The sequence below is a fragment of the Zeus faber genome (genome assembly GCF_960531495.2).
Source record: "Zeus faber genome assembly, chromosome: 8".
Taxonomy (NCBI): Eukaryota; Metazoa; Chordata; class Actinopteri; order Zeiformes; family Zeidae; genus Zeus; species Zeus faber.
Window position 1 is genome coordinate 10802305 of NC_137195.1, and position 16560 is coordinate 10818864.

The 16560-nt window shown below is 45.3% G+C and overlaps 2 protein-coding genes across 6 annotated transcripts in view; one reads left to right on the plus strand and one right to left on the minus strand.

Annotated features, from left to right (window-relative positions):
• Nucleotides 1–1772: 1772 nt before the first annotated feature.
• On the plus strand, nucleotides 1773–8821 carry cpvl (carboxypeptidase vitellogenic like). Its single transcript, XM_080005240.1, has 13 exons — nucleotides 1773–1819; nucleotides 2005–2202; nucleotides 2807–2925; nucleotides 3697–3811; nucleotides 4191–4249; nucleotides 4390–4469; nucleotides 4591–4657; nucleotides 4924–5046; nucleotides 5917–6048; nucleotides 6175–6273; nucleotides 6381–6554; nucleotides 7915–8097; nucleotides 8206–8821. The coding sequence occupies exons 2-13, from the start codon at nucleotides 2010–2012 to the stop codon at nucleotides 8302–8304; spliced, it is 1443 nt and encodes a 480-aa protein (XP_079861366.1). The 5' UTR covers nucleotides 1773–1819; nucleotides 2005–2009; the 3' UTR covers nucleotides 8305–8821.
• A 528-nt stretch (nucleotides 8822–9349) lies between these two features.
• Nucleotides 9350–16560, minus strand: part of creb5b (cAMP responsive element binding protein 5b) — a 44950-nt gene continuing 37739 nt past the window's right edge. For 4 of the 5 annotated variants that reach the window (XM_080005233.1, XM_080005235.1, XM_080005234.1 and 1 more), the window contains 4 exons: nucleotides 15288–15614; nucleotides 13789–14016; nucleotides 13384–13492; nucleotides 9350–12466 (listed from right to left, as the gene is read on the minus strand). In XM_080005233.1, coding sequence (XP_079861359.1) covers nucleotides 12312–12466; nucleotides 13384–13492; nucleotides 13789–14016; nucleotides 15288–15614 — 819 coding nt within the window. In that variant the 3' untranslated portion in view covers nucleotides 9350–12311. Of the gene's footprint in view, nucleotides 12514–13383; nucleotides 13493–13788; nucleotides 14017–15287; nucleotides 15615–16560 lie in introns of all 5 variants that reach the window. The other variant, XM_080005237.1, reaches the window with a different exon arrangement.

A 16560-nucleotide genomic window follows, 5' to 3' on the forward strand; every position in this document is an offset into this window, starting at 1 on the left:
AAACACATGCAGAAGAATGCTAATAAGATATCTCCATAAAAAAGCGATAATTTACAAGGATTCTACAAGAAATGTACATGCCTATAGTGTACGTGTCCTACTTAGTACCTTTTTGACGTTGCTTGTGCAGATTCCGCTCAGAATTCCTCTCGGCATTCCTTCATTAATTAAGTTTATAAAGCAAAACAACTCCCCTCGCAAGTGTCCTGGAAGATGTTTTTCTTTTTCTGAAGGCTGCCCTTTGAATGTGGGTCTGTGAAGCCCTTAGATACTGAAACCCTGATAAAGGGCTGTACAAAAAAAAAAAGGATTAGACTTCGGAAAATATGTATCGGATGACAAAGTGAACACGTACCGTGTGTATTATCCACGCCTTGCAGAAAACATCTGTTAAATCGTTGAAGGTCTCGAGTTCTAAATTCTGTCGGGAATACCTTTGTGGTTCCTGCTCCACTGACGTATATGACAGAGGGCGAAAACTCAACTATTAAGAGCTTTATTATAGTCTCCTCACTGCAAGATTTGTGCTTGGCTTTCTGCCCTTGTTTATGAAACCGCTACACCTCGTCCCACGGCTCTGCCGTACCTGGTGAGTTTCAACGGGATGGCGGGCCTTGTTTTGAAACCGCTCCACCTCGTCCCACGGCTCCGCCCTTCCTGGTCAGTTTGAAGGGGCTGGCGAGTGTGGCAGACAAAGTCCTAGTCAGTTTGAAACTCTAGAGAGGGTCCAGAGTCCGGCGCCCATCAGCCAGGGTTCCCACAGCATCGCCTGCTGGGTCTCCTGGCAGATAAAGATAAAGTAGGCGCCGTCTCAACCCGAGACCCAGATAATCCCAGTGAATGTGGGTCGGCATTTTTCGAGTTAAAAGGCGGCTTGTAAAGTCTTGTGAGGTGGAAAACTGCCACAGAAAATCCTGCAACCTTCTTGTGTCAAGCCTCCACCCTTCATTTTCTCCCTTCCTTTCTCCATTTTTGTACGTTTCGTATATTCCAGCTATTTATTTATGCAATTGGACGGAAGTGATCCTCCAAAAATGGCGATGAGGGTCCATAGAAACCCATAGCAAACGTCAAACTTCACATTCCCTATTGATAATTAAAAATTCATAAATATTTTTTCATATTTATGCCTTTATGGAAAATGTTAAAATAAAAACAAAAAGTTGTGCATATTGGCCGCATTTACCGATAAGATTTCTTTATTAATTATTTATTATTATTATTATTATTATTATTATTATTATTAACTTATGTGTATAGTAGTTTGCTGGCAGAACCGGAAACACCGCCACATAAAGATTGCTGCGTTCAATTGCAACGCAACTCGGACAAACCGGACCTCCGATTTGGCGAAAAGAAAAGCAAAGGAATGGCCGATCAAGTCGGAATTCCAGGTTTGGGATTTCGGGGCGGGTGGCTCGAGTCCGACGTTGCCCCGACGTCACAGCAACGTGGCCACACGCAAGAACAAAGTTCCCGTCGCGCCGGTTTCCTTGATCGACGGACACGTCCGAACTTCGCTCTAAACCGCTGCGCTCGTTCGGGGTCCCGTGAAGGTGCGCGTTGAGTGCCCGCGTCCGCGAAAAACGGCGACACCGTTGCACGAGCGGCACCGACCGACGGAGCCGACCGGAGACCGTTCGAGCTCGGGGGCGGAGAGCGCGGATGCGGAATGACCGATTTTCTCGGGTTCCACGGGAAACGCGGCACAAAACCGGGTCGTTCACGTGATCGAGTCGGTCACGTGATCGGGTGGCCGGGGCGCCCACGCGCGACTCGGCTGAACAGAACCCCGCTACAGCGAGGAGGCGTGAGACAGGTGAGCGTTATACTGTTAAAACGAAACATTATTATTATTATTATTATTATTATTGCTAGTATCGTTATTGTTATTATCTTGGCTGGACGCTGTTTCTGTGGTGGCGTTGAAATGAAACCCAATATGCAACTGTTGCCAGTGAAGAATGAATGATATCGGTATTGTGTGTGTTTTGGTTCCGCTAGCTACAATGCTACGGGGACGCCTGCCGCCGCTGCTGCTGCCGCTGCTGCTGCTGCTGCTCTGCCTGGACTCGGCCCAGTCGAAGGGCTGCTCCAGCTTTTTCTGCCGAAAATCCCCCGGTGTGAGCCGCCTCGGGGGAGCGGACCCCGGGTCTGCCCTCTTCCTCACCCCCTACCTGGAGAGCGGCGCCATAGTCGAAGGTACAGGCTGTGAGCCCTGTAGCATACTCTACCCCGTGCTCCCCGACCAACCTCTTAACTTTGTGCCGTTAGAGGTGTACATGTAGGGTTATTTCTTATTATTTTTATTCCAATTTGTATTTATTTCTTGACTTTTGTTGTTGCTGTTGCTGCTGCACTGCCCGAATTTGTCTCCACTGATTAATAAGGGGTTCTTATCTTATCTCTTGAATCTTGAATCCATCTCATCTGAACTCAGTCCAAGTCACTGTATGTGTAATATTATGTCCAGTGTTACTCTACTAAACGTGAAAGTAGTGTGTTGACATTTCTACTTGAGTAAAAGTGCATCAGTACTTACTTTCTTGTGCACTGAAAGTATTAAAAGTGAGAGTACTTGTCATATCCAGTACCCTGATACAGGTTTTTAGTATAGCATAAAGTGCTTCTGTAGCTTCTTGTTTTTCTCCGCGGATGAGCGATTATACAAATAATTGTGTGTGTGTGGGTGGGTAGGTGTGTGGGTAGGTGGGGCGTCATAGTAATTTACAAATATATACAAACATAAATGCTGATTTTTTTTTTTATTTTTGTTGCTGTTATTTTTTACTAAATATTCTTTTAGCCAGGAAACTGAGTCTGGTGGGACCTCTGCCTGGTGCCAACGTGAAGAGTTATGCCGGGTACCTCACCGTCAACAAGAAATACAACAGCAACCTTTACTTTTGGTTCTTCCCTGCGCAGGTAGTTTGAAGAAAATCGAATCCCATTGTTTTTCTCCTTCTGTGCCGCCAAAGTATTCAGCTTCAATTTCTCAGTGAACGTGAGACAAGGAATTGCACCACGTGTTTTTTAATTTGCACTTTGGTGAATTCAGCAAAGCGATGCCAGGTATGACGGTGTGATAATGCAGTGAGTTGTGAAATCACATTTGGATCAGATATAAAAATTGGTATTAACCATGAAATATTTTTACTGTTGATTCTTGTAAGAGCAGGGTTGTGAAATCACATTTGGATCAGATATACAAGTTAGTATTAACCATGAAATGTTTTTACTGTTGACTCATGCAAGGCCGAAGCCAACCAGTTGTTCTTTGTTTGTTTTGTAAATCTGTCAACTTGATTCTTAACTCTCTTGTTTCATTGGAATTTCATCTGAAGTTGTTTTTATTTATTTATTAACAAAATATAAAATAATTATTGTTATAAATCCATGTGGTGAGGCTCCTTTTCAAGCAAGATCAAATACTAATTTACCATTTGGTTAGTGTAAAATGTTCTGTCTATTTAATAATGTTTTATAACAAAGCAGTAGCAATTACCAGCACTTAAGTGAGTGCACTTTAGAAACATTTAACTAGTTTTTAATATGGTATTTCTAAAAGGTACTGCTTTTTGTAAAATGTGGCAAGAGTCTACACTGTTTATTTTGAAATTAAATAGAAACAACTCTGCCACTAAGCTGCCACTAAGTGGTGCTCAAACCCTACATTCTTGTGCGGTTGGTTTTCAGGAGAGACCGGAGACGGCTCCAGTGCTGCTGTGGCTGCAAGGGGGGCCCGGTGGCACCTCCATGTTCGGCCTCTTTGTGGAGCACGGACCCTACATAGTAAATCAGAACATGACTGGTAACGAAAATTTAAACTAACCATTTTCCCCAAAGTCATGTGAATACGTTTTTACCCACAAAAAGAAATGTGATTATTGCAGAGTGCGGCGTTCCTTACAAAACAGCCGGGAAAACTGATGAACGACCTTAGTGAAAATATTGGCCTTTATATTACTTTCACTTATTTTATCCTACTTTATTGAGATGTTTATTACTTATTGTCATTCAATTTGAATGTATATATTGCCAATATAGAGTTTATCTTCTCACACTGTACTTCATATTCCCCACTGAGCAGTTGCAAAGCCTCAATAATGTACTATCTTATCTTATCACTGTAAGGTTTTTCTCAGGCTTCTTTACGTGTGCTCTGATCTGATCTTTTCTGTCTTTCGCAGTCGGTTTCCGTGAATACCCCTGGACGTCCAGATACTCGGTTATTTACATCGATAATCCAGTACGTGTAGTCTGCGCAGAGGTCTAAATACTCATACTCATATTATTAAAGCGTGTACTCTCACGGACTGGATCACTCCAACATAGATCTTCAGTGAGTATTTGGTGTTTTTGAATGTTTGGCGTCATCTCTCTCGTCAGGTTGGAACGGGGTTCAGTTTCACCGACGGAGATGGAGGCTTTGCACAGAACCAGGATGATGTCGGTAGAGATTTGTACAGGTAAGACAAAAGTATTTCACTGGAAACTAAGAATTCGACAGAGGATTGTTACACATTTGGGTGACACTTTTATACCACTTTTTTAAATTGTATTTTTGTTTTTCATGTCTGTTCTATCCAGTGCGTTGACGCAGTTCTTTCAGATCTTTCCTGAGTACCAGTCCAACGAGTTCTATGCAACTGGGGAGGTAGGATTTGGTTTTATATTGGTCTAAGGTAATTAAGTCCTAGATTTGCAATCAATTAGTAAGATTAGTTATCATGACATAGCCTTAGAAATATCATCGACAAAGTTTAAATTTGTCTCTAGATGCCTGGGCATATCTACCAATGAAGTATCAAATACCAACAATATTATGAATGATAAAATATACTTCATTATGAGCAACTTGGTAATCACAGTTCTATCTTTTAATACCTTCTATGAACTAGATATATTTCTGTGTGTTGGCAGTCTTACGCGGGGAAGTATGTCCCAGCAATCGGTTACTACATCCACAAGAACAATCCCAGTGCCAAGGTCAAGATCAACTTCAAGGGTGTGGCCATCGGTGACGGCCTCTGTGACCCAGAACTGGTACAATACCACTGCCGACTGATTTACAGTATTTTAGAGAAGTACACAATCTGTTTCATTTTTGCAGTGAGACACATTTAATCCATTTCTTGGTGTTTGGGCCTTAAACTGTGTTACAATTAATAGAATGTCGCCTTTTTTACGACATTTAAATAAAACAAAAAATTCCTGCGTGCGAGACTCCCGGTGCATCAAGGTGTGGTGTCTGTGTCTCTCAGAAGTCTGGAGCACAGCAACGAAAGTCGGAACTAACTGTTAAATTAGGCCTTGTAGATCTAATGAGTGGAGCTTCAGCAACTGGATTTCTCGCCTCAAATTTGTACAGAAACAGATTTTTGTGTATCGATAAGGTGAAATCACTGAGTAAATTAAACAGCGCCCGGAGTAAAGCTCAAACCCCATCACCCCAGCTCACAGAACCCAGAAAACGAGGGGCTTGGCCTCTTATTCACAATTAAAGCTACACCCACTGAAACAGCCTGTTTTAGTCTGACAGTTTTCTTAACAGTCCAGGTTTAGAGGCATGTCACAATGACTCGAATGCATAACCTGAGTGGTATTTTTGTTGTTGTTGATGTTTTTGGGATGCAGAGACCTATTTTAACAGGTGTAAAAAGGAGCATAATAGGTCCCCATTAAACAATAAAAAGCATCAGAGAAAGCATCAGCCACTTTGTGGCTATGCATGTGCTTGTGTTTTATAGTAATTTTGTTTTACAGTTTCACCATAAAGTGTGTGTGTGTGTGTGTGTGTGTGTGTGTGTGTGTGTGTGTGTGTGTGTGTGTGTGTGTGTGTGTGTGTGTGTGTGTGTGTGTGTGTGTGTGTGTGTGTGTGTGTGTGTGTGTGTGTGTGTGTGTGTTTTCTCTCAGATGCTGGGGGGTTACGGGGAGTTCCTCTACCAAACAGGAATGATAGATGAACTCCAGAAGCTGTATGTGGTAGAGCAGACGGACCTGGGGGCTCAGCTCATCCAGCAACAGAAATGGGTGGAGGCGTTCCAGGTAGGAGACTGAAAGCAGCTCTACCGTTATTGAATAAATGCTGTTTGATGGAATTATTATTTTTAATAAAGAAAATGAACCTCGACTTCACCTCTTAATTCTGGTGTTTTACTTGTTGCTCTCCAGGTTTTCGACACATTGCTGAATGGAGACTTAACGCCGTACCCGTCCTTCTTCCAGAACGCTACAGGCTGCACCAACTACTTCAACTACATGATGTGTCAGGTACATGGACAGGCCCCCTGATATACTTTATGCTTTACATATTAATAAACTGTCTGACATTAGTTTTTTTTGTTGTTTTTTTTTTTGCTTCTGGGTCCGTGCTCCAGGAGCCTGAGGACCAGGACTACTTCTCTAAGTTTGTGACGCTGGCGGAGGTGAGGCGCTCCATACACGTGGGGAACCTGACGTTCAACGACGGCTCCAAGGTGGAGAAGCACCTTCTGCAGGACGTCATGAAGAGCATCAAGCCTTGGCTGGGTGTGCTGATGGATAACTACAGGGTGAGCCTCCACCGCACCACCCGAATGCCTCGGCGTGACGGAGAACTTATTTAGTGTGTTTCTATTCAGGCCATGTTCAGAGCACAGGGCATTATTATCCAAGTTTCAGTTTTGTTTTGGTCTAATTGATCATAATAGATTTGAGAAGTGATATACACTCACTGAGCACTTTATTAGGAACACCTGTACACCTCTAGGGATGCCAGGGTGAGGAAATTTTCCCACTGGTTAATTAACTCATGACAACCCCGGTGTTACTGGTGAGATCGGGCATTTTACAACGGGGTGCCGTTAAATTAAATAAAAAACACAATTTTCTCAATGTGTTATCTGAGGAGAACGGGAAAGAGCAGCGGACAGGGATCGCGGACGCAAATTCCACATGGAGATTGGGTGTGGAGAGGGAGACAGGTCCCGATCTAGACCTGATCGCAGGTCTTCTAGAGACGTCTTCCTCTCCTCTCCTCCCGTGATCAGTGATATCTGCAAAGTGTGCTGCTACTATGCTGCCTATCACAGCCTATGTGAGTGTTGTTGCTGACCATGTGCATCCATCCCTTCATGGCCACAGTTTACACACCTCCTAATAGCCCCTTCCAGCATGATAATGCACCGTGTCACAAAGAAAAAGTCATCTCAAACTGGTTTCATGAACATGACCATGAGTTCAATCTTCTTCGGTTTCCTTCCCAGTCACTGGATCTGAATCTTACAGAACACCTTTGGGATGTGAGGGAACGGAAGATTTGTGAATGTGCAGCTGGCAAATCGGCAGGAACTGCGTGATGCAATCATGTCAACATGGAACAATCTCAAAGGAATGTTTCCAACATCTTGAGGAATTCATGCCAAAAAGAATTGAGGCTGTTTTGAGAGCAAAGGGAGGTCCTACCCAGTATTGGTGTTGTGTTCCTCGTAAAGTGCTCAGTGAGCAATCCGATCCGATCACAGTGCAAAAGCGAACCTAAAACGCACAAACCCCCATAACGCAAATGAGGAGCGATTGATGAGATCAAAGCAAACTAAACTGCAATCCAAGTTTTTATTTTACAACAAGAAATATTTGCTGCAGAATTCAAGCGGGAGAAAAACATGGATTTGTGCAAAGGGAAAGAGCTATGTGAATTCTGATCTGTCGAGTCAGAGGTTCGGCGTTACCTGGCATGGCCAGGTATTGGATCTAGGACGACCTACTAAAATACCGTCGACAGAATTGAAGACATCTGTTCCCCTCATTCCCAAAGAAAATTGGACTTTGTTCACTTATGAATAACAATAAATCAGTTCTAAGCATTTAGCTGCCGTGTGGACGTAGTCCCAGTAAGTTTTACACAACATGTAAAGTGTTTTCCTCCTCCAGGTCCTGATCTACAGTGGTCAGCTGGATGTGATCGTAGCCGCCCCACTGACCGAGCGCTTCCTGCCGACCGTCAACTGGACGAGAGCGGATGAGTACAAGGTGGCCCCTCGCTTCCACTGGAAGCTCCAGCCCACTGATACCGAGGTGGCCGGCTACGTGCGGCAAGTGGGAGAATTCTATCACGTAAGCCCCGCGATAATTCAGATTTTAAAAAAACAAAACAAAAAAAAAACAATTGTGGTTTTCCGGATGACGACCTGCTTACGACCTGTTTAAAATCTCGTCCCCCAGGTGATCATCCGGGGGGGAGGACACATTCTGCCTTACGACCAACCAGCACGGTCCTTTGATATGATTGACCGATTTTTGTCAACCCAGGGCTGGAACTGAAGAATGTTTGCACTGGAATCCACCTGATCTGTTAAGTCCTAGATTTTTCCCCTGACAAACAAACTCAAGCTGTTTGGTATGGCTTTGAATTTGTTTTTGAACACTGCTTTCAAATAAGTAACCAATTTCTTTGCAAATAATTTTTAGCATTTTTTTTTTATTAATTATAAATGTGGGATGTCTCTTTGTGTACAAAGAGTATATTTTGTACCAAGAAATTGCATGTAAATACATTACTTTGAACAAAAGATTCCCTGAGAATTGATGTGTAGCTCTACTGATGAACACCAGAGGTCGCTGTGCTCCAAATGAATGAGATTTCGCTCTACCCATTTCAATGCAGTACGGCAAGGAAAACGACTTTTTCTCAAGTGCAAATGGATATTTGGTTGTACCATTACATCCAATGCTGCTGTTTTACGCACTTTATTCCTGAGAAAGCTTTTTTTTTTTTTTTTATTAATTTGACTTAATTAAAGTTAACACAATGAAAAAGAATCACTGGATTGGAGTTATTGCATCAGTTTAAAAATTGCTTCAAGTTTGTTAAAGTTAGATATTTTAGTATCTCAATTACTAACGTACACTGTAATTTTCTCAATGTTACGTTAAGAAAACACTTGAAAATACAGGTTTTTGCAAAGTGAAGCAATGGTTTTAAGTTCAGTATGAAAGATTTTGTCTTGTTGACCAAAATGCTGCAAAGATATTTGTACATCCATGAAAACCACCGGGCTGTTTCATTAGGCAACTATCAAGCTGTCTAGACATTTTAATATTTAATGAGTGTTCCAAGCCTCTTGAATGTCTAACTATTTAATAAGCAATCAAGGGTCAAAGAAATGCATTATGACACAGTGTGGACATTTGTTTTGAACACAAAAAGCTGCTTTAGTTGCTGTTAAAGATAAGTATACATAAAAAAAAAAAAAAAAAGATGAGACGCAGCGTGTTTTCACCCAGGTAGGAATTGATCGATGATGATCCAAACATCTAGTCTTAAATTCTGGCGACGGACCTCAGATCAGACGAGTGAGTTGCATCGTATTACAGAACAAGTGCTTTATTTTCATACCATATTGTAGCTGCTGAGACATTAAACATCTGTACAATTACAAAACAGAGGCAATGTCATTAAAACACAAAAAAAAGTACTGTACAATGTTATGCAGGTGAGAACGAATTCATAATTCAATACACAAACGATGTACTTAAGCGCTGAAATGAGCCTCGATGTAGGGCAGAAGGCAGCAAGTGCTATGCAAACATTATTTACAGACATGTACCACACGTTTACTCCCCTTCGAAAAGAAAGGTGGTTGCCTTACATGTACAAGATTACAGAAATGAATGACATTCTATACAATATTTATAGTTTTTCTAGATTTAAAATGGTACAATTATATGACAATGTGTAGGAACTTCTTACACACCCCACACACGCTCTTCCCACTCACATCTTTTCCTCGTCTTCTCTGTGAAGGAGGCATTTCTCTCTCTTCTTTTAATTTTTTTTTTTTTCCTTTTGCACAACCTCGGTCCACAGTCAAAAAAAAAAAACAAACAAAGAAAGTAAACTACTAATTTGAAAACATCGACTTCCAGTTCAAAGTCCCTACGAGGCCTTTTCATTGCAGCAATTTTCCCATGCAGAACGTTCGTTTTTGGAATGATATAACAATCTAGACGGACTTAGAAGACAACCTAAAATACGGCAAGCTTTTTGTTTATGTGTTTTAATAGGGTTGCTACAAAAAAAGCCCTTTTTTTTTTTTTAAGAGAATATAGTTCTCATTCTCCTATGAACATACATACGATACCGGAGACACACACACACACACACACACACACACACACACACGCAGGGCCCGGGAGCCTCCGCGAAAGAACTGCGATGTAACCCATTAAAGACGAGTAAAAAAACATTCCTACTTCACGTGTAAGCTTCCTTTTGCTTTTGAGGGAAATGCTAATCGGGGACATTTTGACCGACACGTCTTGAGTTCATTTTGAGGCCCTTCCTAAAATGAAAGGCTCGCAATCGGGATGTGACCCTGGCGTCACGCACGTCAGGCACCGAGTGTCCAAGCGTCTCGCTGGTGTGTGAACAGGGCGGGTCACGCAGAGCTACTCAGACCTCACTAGACCTTTTTATGGCTATTCCATCCTCTGGTGTGACAGGGGACAAAGTGCATAGACAGCTTTGTGGTCGCTTTGTTTCGTCACTCCAACTGTTAAACACAGTGCATTTGTCGTCGTGCTATGGAGTCGTCGGCATTCCTGGCCTCGAGGAGGGTTAAAACAAGGAGACGACATGAAGGTTTTTTTGTTTTTTTTGTTTTTTTTGTTTTTTTTAAACGCTGGCGATGATCGAAGGGAGATGCAGTGGAAAGGAAGGAAGGAAGGAAGAAAGAAAGGAAGGAAGGAAGAATGGAAGGGGTCAACAAGATAAAACAATATTTATCTGATGAACTGCTTCCCCTTCAAACGCAGCCAACATCCCTGACAACGCCAACAATAAATTGCAAATTGTTGATCATCAATACATCGAAAGCTATTAAGTTTGATCGGAAAAAAGATGCGATAAAACGAGGTAATCTTTTTTTTTTTTTTTTTTTTTTAATCGACATTCTCTTACCCTTTAGTAAGCCAACACATAATTTTAAGAAAGATTTCAGGCACATTGTGACATTTTGCAAAGCATAGGTGATGAACTGCACCTCTTTTAGAATTAGTAAAACACTGACAGTTATGTGATGGGGAAAAAACAACGCCTCTTTGCTCGTGCGCGCTCGTGTTTGTTCCATAGACTCTCTCTCTCTCTCTCTCTCTCGAACCGTCCACCCCCTTGTGTCGCAAGGGCACAAGCGCATCATGTATGCGCTGGAATCACACAGGAAGCGCTTTTTGATCAGCTGCGGAATTAAAAAGCTCTGATCCTTAACACACACACGCACACACACACACACAAAAAAAAGAGGATTTGCTCATTAAAGCTTCTGTTGGTCCTGGAGGTTTTTTTTGGGGGGAGTTTGCTCCAACTCCTGAGCTGCCTCACTGGTATCACAGTGTCGAGTTATTTTCGCTGTAACAGCAGAAGTACGTCCCCGGGACAAGATCGGCTTGGCCGTGCGTTGCGCGAGGGATGTACGGGGTCAATACTGGGATGTATTGCTTTACGCTGATGATATGGTGTCGTCTAATAGCATGCTGTAGTTTGTAACACTGTCTGAATACCACTGACGGGAGTTAACAGTCATATACACTTCTAGAAAAACAACAACAAAAAAGGGTTTAACACACCAGCTTTTGCATATAGATGATGCGTTTAAAAACATCATGGCAACTCTTTGACTCGCTTTTTAAAAACATCCCAAAGGCAGTGACGTCCCATACGCTCCCTTTCGGAGTTTGGTGACGGGTCCGACACGACGCGCTACATACGGTCGGAAAAAACCATCCCACGCCGTTCTCCGTCTCGGGGGGGGGGGGGGGAGTGACGTCTCAGATCGGTCACGGCAAAAAAAAAACAAAAGGGCTGGTGAGAGAGGAGACGTTTCAAGGCTGAGATCCCCGCCCTGTATAAGCGCCTTGTACCGGAGTTGGAATACAACTGAGGATGAGATATATATATATATATATATATATATATATATATATATACATATATATATATTTTTTCTTTTTTTTTTTTTTTAGCAAGACTCCCTCTCAGGTACATACAAATGAGAAAACATGGATAGAAAACAGAGAAACAGAAGGAAAATGCCTGCCCAGACGAAGCAGAGAATGCGGGGTTAATAGGGTTGTTAATAGGGATCGGCCTATAAAAATACATAGCTACTGTAGAAATGTCGGCCTTGCAGGCTTCGGAGGTTTTTTCTTTTTCATTCTTGATGGAAGAGGAGGAGGCACTGTGCAAGTGTACTGACAATCCAGCCTCGGGGAGCGGGGCAGGCGGGGAGGGTTTAAGGGGGGCAAGCCTGGGTTCGAGTCCCTCTCCTCCTCTAGTGGATGGGGTTAATGTCTGTGCGGTGGTTGGCCTGTCCGTGCACGCCGCCGCCCCCTACAGTCGTGGTGGAGGTGGTGATGGTGTTGTGCTGGATGACCTGGTGCTGGGAGCAGGCTGAGGCCGGGCTGCCCGCCGGACTGCTCTCTGGACCTGCGGAGGGACAGCAGAGCGTCACTGAGCATGGACAATATGTCCCCCTATGCCGAGAGAGAGAGAGGGAGAGAGAGAGAGCGCGAGCTCACAATGTGCAACCTCTGAGCTGCCTTTACTCCTCGCATTGAGGTGGTGTCAAAATAAACACTTGACCAAAAATCAATGATGTCATTGCCACGGCTTTTATTAACAGAAAAGAAAATATATATATATAGATCTATAAGATCCTGTACAAATTATACACTGAATTTGACTTGTCTCTTAATACCAGAATGGCATTGTGAATCACTGGACTCCATAAACATGGCTGACGAAGTTTGGACACATTGGAGGTGACATCTGCACACAAGCGAGCCTCATCAATGAAAGTCTCAGGCCGGGAGTCAGCTCTCGTCTCTACAAAAGGACCATTCAGCCGAGACCGGAGTGAGTCTGATTTTCCCCGTGCCGGAGCTGCCCAGGGAGGTGCCCGCTCCCAATTATGCGGAAATGTCACTTGTGTTCATATCAGAGGGCGGGGCTCTGACGCCAGTGCGCGGCCTCGCCGAGGAAGGGCTCAATACTCTGGAGGGATCCTGAAACGTCCGCTGGATTTCGGGTCCGGTGCCGCCGCCGCACGCCCTGGCCCCGTCTCCTTCCTTTAGTTGGAACACAGGGCCGAACAGGGGAGCGGCCAACTCCCAGACCGAGTCGACTCGCCCCACACCCATTGAAACGCAGCCTGGCTACGTCAAAGGAACAGTCCTGAGGATAGGCGTGTTGGCAAATTGGCTGCTTGTCCATCCCATTACTTCGGTCTGTCTAACAAAGCTCACACAGCAGTTAGATCTGCAGGTTTTTGTTTTTTTTAAGAGGCGCAGTGATGGCGGTGTGTTTTTGGTACGAGTGCGTGTGTAAGAGATGGAGCTACTCACTGAGGTAACCTTGGGACTCTTTCTGCATTGTCGTAATGGGACAGTCTTTGTGGGTGAGGAGCAGCTGCTTGAGTTGGGTCACCTCGCTCTTCAGCATGGTCACTTCGTTCTGAAACGCAAGACAAACGCCGGTCAATGGGAGGAACGCGATTGAAATCTGTCCCCAACCGGTGTGAACAGGAAATCACTTTGGGCAATTTATTGAGAAATGCCCCAAGGCCTTCCGCCGTACGGTCTGTACGGCAAGGACTTGGACTTGCAAGTACCTTCCTGGTGTAATGCAACGTCCAAAATGCACGCACATTCTTGTGCTCGTGATCATTTCTGGATTGAGACGGTTAGTAAGGTTACAAGGTCACCGTTCGACCTTGTACCATCAATGGCACCGTACAAACGGCTTAGTACCTGGAGTTGCATGTTGGTCTGGGTGAGCTCTTCGGCCTTCTTCTCCAGCGACATCACCCACACTTTCCTCTTCTGTCTGCACCTCGTTGCCGCCGCCCTGTTTCGCTCGAGGAACTTCCGCCGCCGCTCGTCCGGGTCCTCGTCGACCACCCGCCGGCGGCGCCCTCCGCTGGGGGGCGGGGACTGCAGCGTCTGCGTGGGCTGCATCTGCTGGGCCGCGGGGGACATCTGAAACACAAAGGTGGGAGGGGAGGACGTTGATGGGTCGTCCTCTCACAGGACCGGCCGGACATTGTCCTCAAGCCAGAAGGAGAGAGGGGCCTGGACGGGGGCCAGCAACCTGCCTGCAATCACCTTCCCTCTGCCCCGAAACGCTCCTTCTCACAAACAAGCTCCTATACATTGCCTCCTGCTGCTATTCCATGTCTGGCAACTTCCCGAAAAAAACAACAAAAAAAAAAAAACATCTGGCTGTGCCACATGCACTTGTTGCCCGGGCTCTGGGCGTCAGGAGTGACTTAGTGGGTGAGTGACTGGCCCAATTCACCGACCTACCCACCTTGTTTAAGAGGTGTCAGAAGGCGGTGGTTTTCCACCGCCCACTTCCAATGAGCGCTAACACAACAAACTCTGTCAAAAGGCCCGTTGCTGAAACTGTGAGAACATTGACGGATCTTGACATATACTTGGCAGGGTCAAGTGTTTTCAGCTTTCGGATCATTACCATTTTTATGAGATCCATGGAAAAATACAAATGGCTTTGATGGCTTCTCTGTGTACGGTGTTGTCCTAACGTCAAAATAGTATATTCGGAGCATAAATTGCCGGTATTCTTGGCACATACTTCAACCGGGTGTTTGTCCTTGGAGAGGTTTCTAGGCGCTATGCAGAATTTGTATCATATCGTGCGTCAACGTAAGTGAAAAGCTTTCGCGCATAACTTGGGATGTCGAAACTTGTTTCAACAGAACGCCGAAAAGGGAAAACCTCAACACAACACACTAGATAACCGCTTGGTTTCCCGTTGGGTCCGCCGTGTGTGTCGACCGTGATCGCCGCGTGGAAACCTCCTTCCCGAGCCACCTGCAGCACACCCTGACCGCATAAGAGCAGCCTGGCAAGCGCAACAGGGCGTGGGACATTGTTTTCCACAAAGAGAGCCCCGGAGGATCTCTCGTAACAGACGCTTTACGGCCTCCCCCTGACCTTTCCCTCCGACGCTGACCTGCGGCCGACAAACCTCAAAGGAAGACGTGACCTTTGGCGACCGGCAACGACTCGGCGGTCGGGACGACGCTGAGTGAAACATGTGCTCGCCCGTTGCATCGGAAATGGATCTGAGACGCCGTTTTTCCCGCATAGTCTACAGCGCCGGGCGTAGAAGTGTTTGTCAAAAAGCTTTCGCTCCGCCCCCGAGACACGTCCGTGCCGAACCTAGTTTATGCGCGGCCGAGTTCTCGGAACCTTGGCTGCGGAACCCCGTCGGCCGCATCTCTCACCTGTGAGCCGGAGTGAAGCGCCTGGTGTGGGGACGTCTGGTGCGGGTGCCCCTGGTGGAGGTGGGGGTTGTGGGAGTTGTGATGGGGGTTGTGTCCCTGTGAGGGGTGGTGGTGCCCGCCCTGGCCGTGGCCCTGGCTGTGGTGGTGATGGCCGTGGTGCTGGTAGGCGTGGGGGGGCGCCTGCAGGTGCTGGTGCGGGTGCGAGTGCATGGGGTGGTGGGCGCCTTGCTCCTGCCGAGAGGACATCATCTCCATCATGTGACCCATCGAATTCATGTTGCCGTTGGCGATGGCACCTGGGTGGTGTGAAAGTGCAGCCTTCAGCCTCTGCGGAGACAAATGGCCTGGGTTTAATGTCATTTATTGGAAACAGCAAAGGTTTGTACATATATATCAACCTGCTGATTAGTCGCCGTTACGGCACGGGCGGAGGTGTTGACTGCGGATTGAGAAATGGCTCCATAATTCTACATGTCAGGTTATATATCAAAGCCAATGAGGATGTCCTCTATCTCTCCTTCACTCCTACCATCATCGTTTTTACCCTCTTTCATCCTGTCACGCCGCTAAGCCTCCCTCTCTCGCTCCCTCTCTCTCTCCCATCTTTTTCATATTCTTAATTGCACCTCCTTCTCCCAGAGCACATGTTAGAGTGTGTGTCTCTCCGGCAAGGCGGCCCTGGCCGTCTGCCCACGGGAGCAGCTTGCCGGCAAAGTGTGAGCACCGTAGCTGCTTCCTCGGCTGTTGACTCAGCAGGAGGGTTTATTTTTTATTTTTTGCTTTAACCGTGTGGTCTACTTAAGACCGACTGACCGCTGTCTCTGAGTCGGCAAAGCCGGCGAGACAGGGAGAGGCTCTCTCTCTCAAGGTGCGCTTGTATTTTTTTATTTTTTTTTGGGGGGGGGGGGGGGGGCGGTGTTATTTGATCCACCGCATTTCAAAGACCTGTTTTCCTAGGTGCGACTCAAAAGACAAATCCCAGACCAAAGAATAAACTGTAATCTAAACATACATATGTGCCAAAATACCTCCCCTGGGCTTCGTGTGCCGAAGAAACAAAATAGACATAATAAAAGCAAAGGTTGGAGGGTTGTGTTTGCATTCTGTCGGCCACCGGGGATAACCTTCTCGGGGTGTTGGGTTTTAAACAGCTTCTTACGATGTTGGTGCGAAGACATACCTACGTGAGAAGATACCGTTAAAAAAATAAATTCCTGAAGTCCACTGTGACAGGTTTAGGCCAGGAAAAAAAAAAAAAAAAAAAAAGATTCTA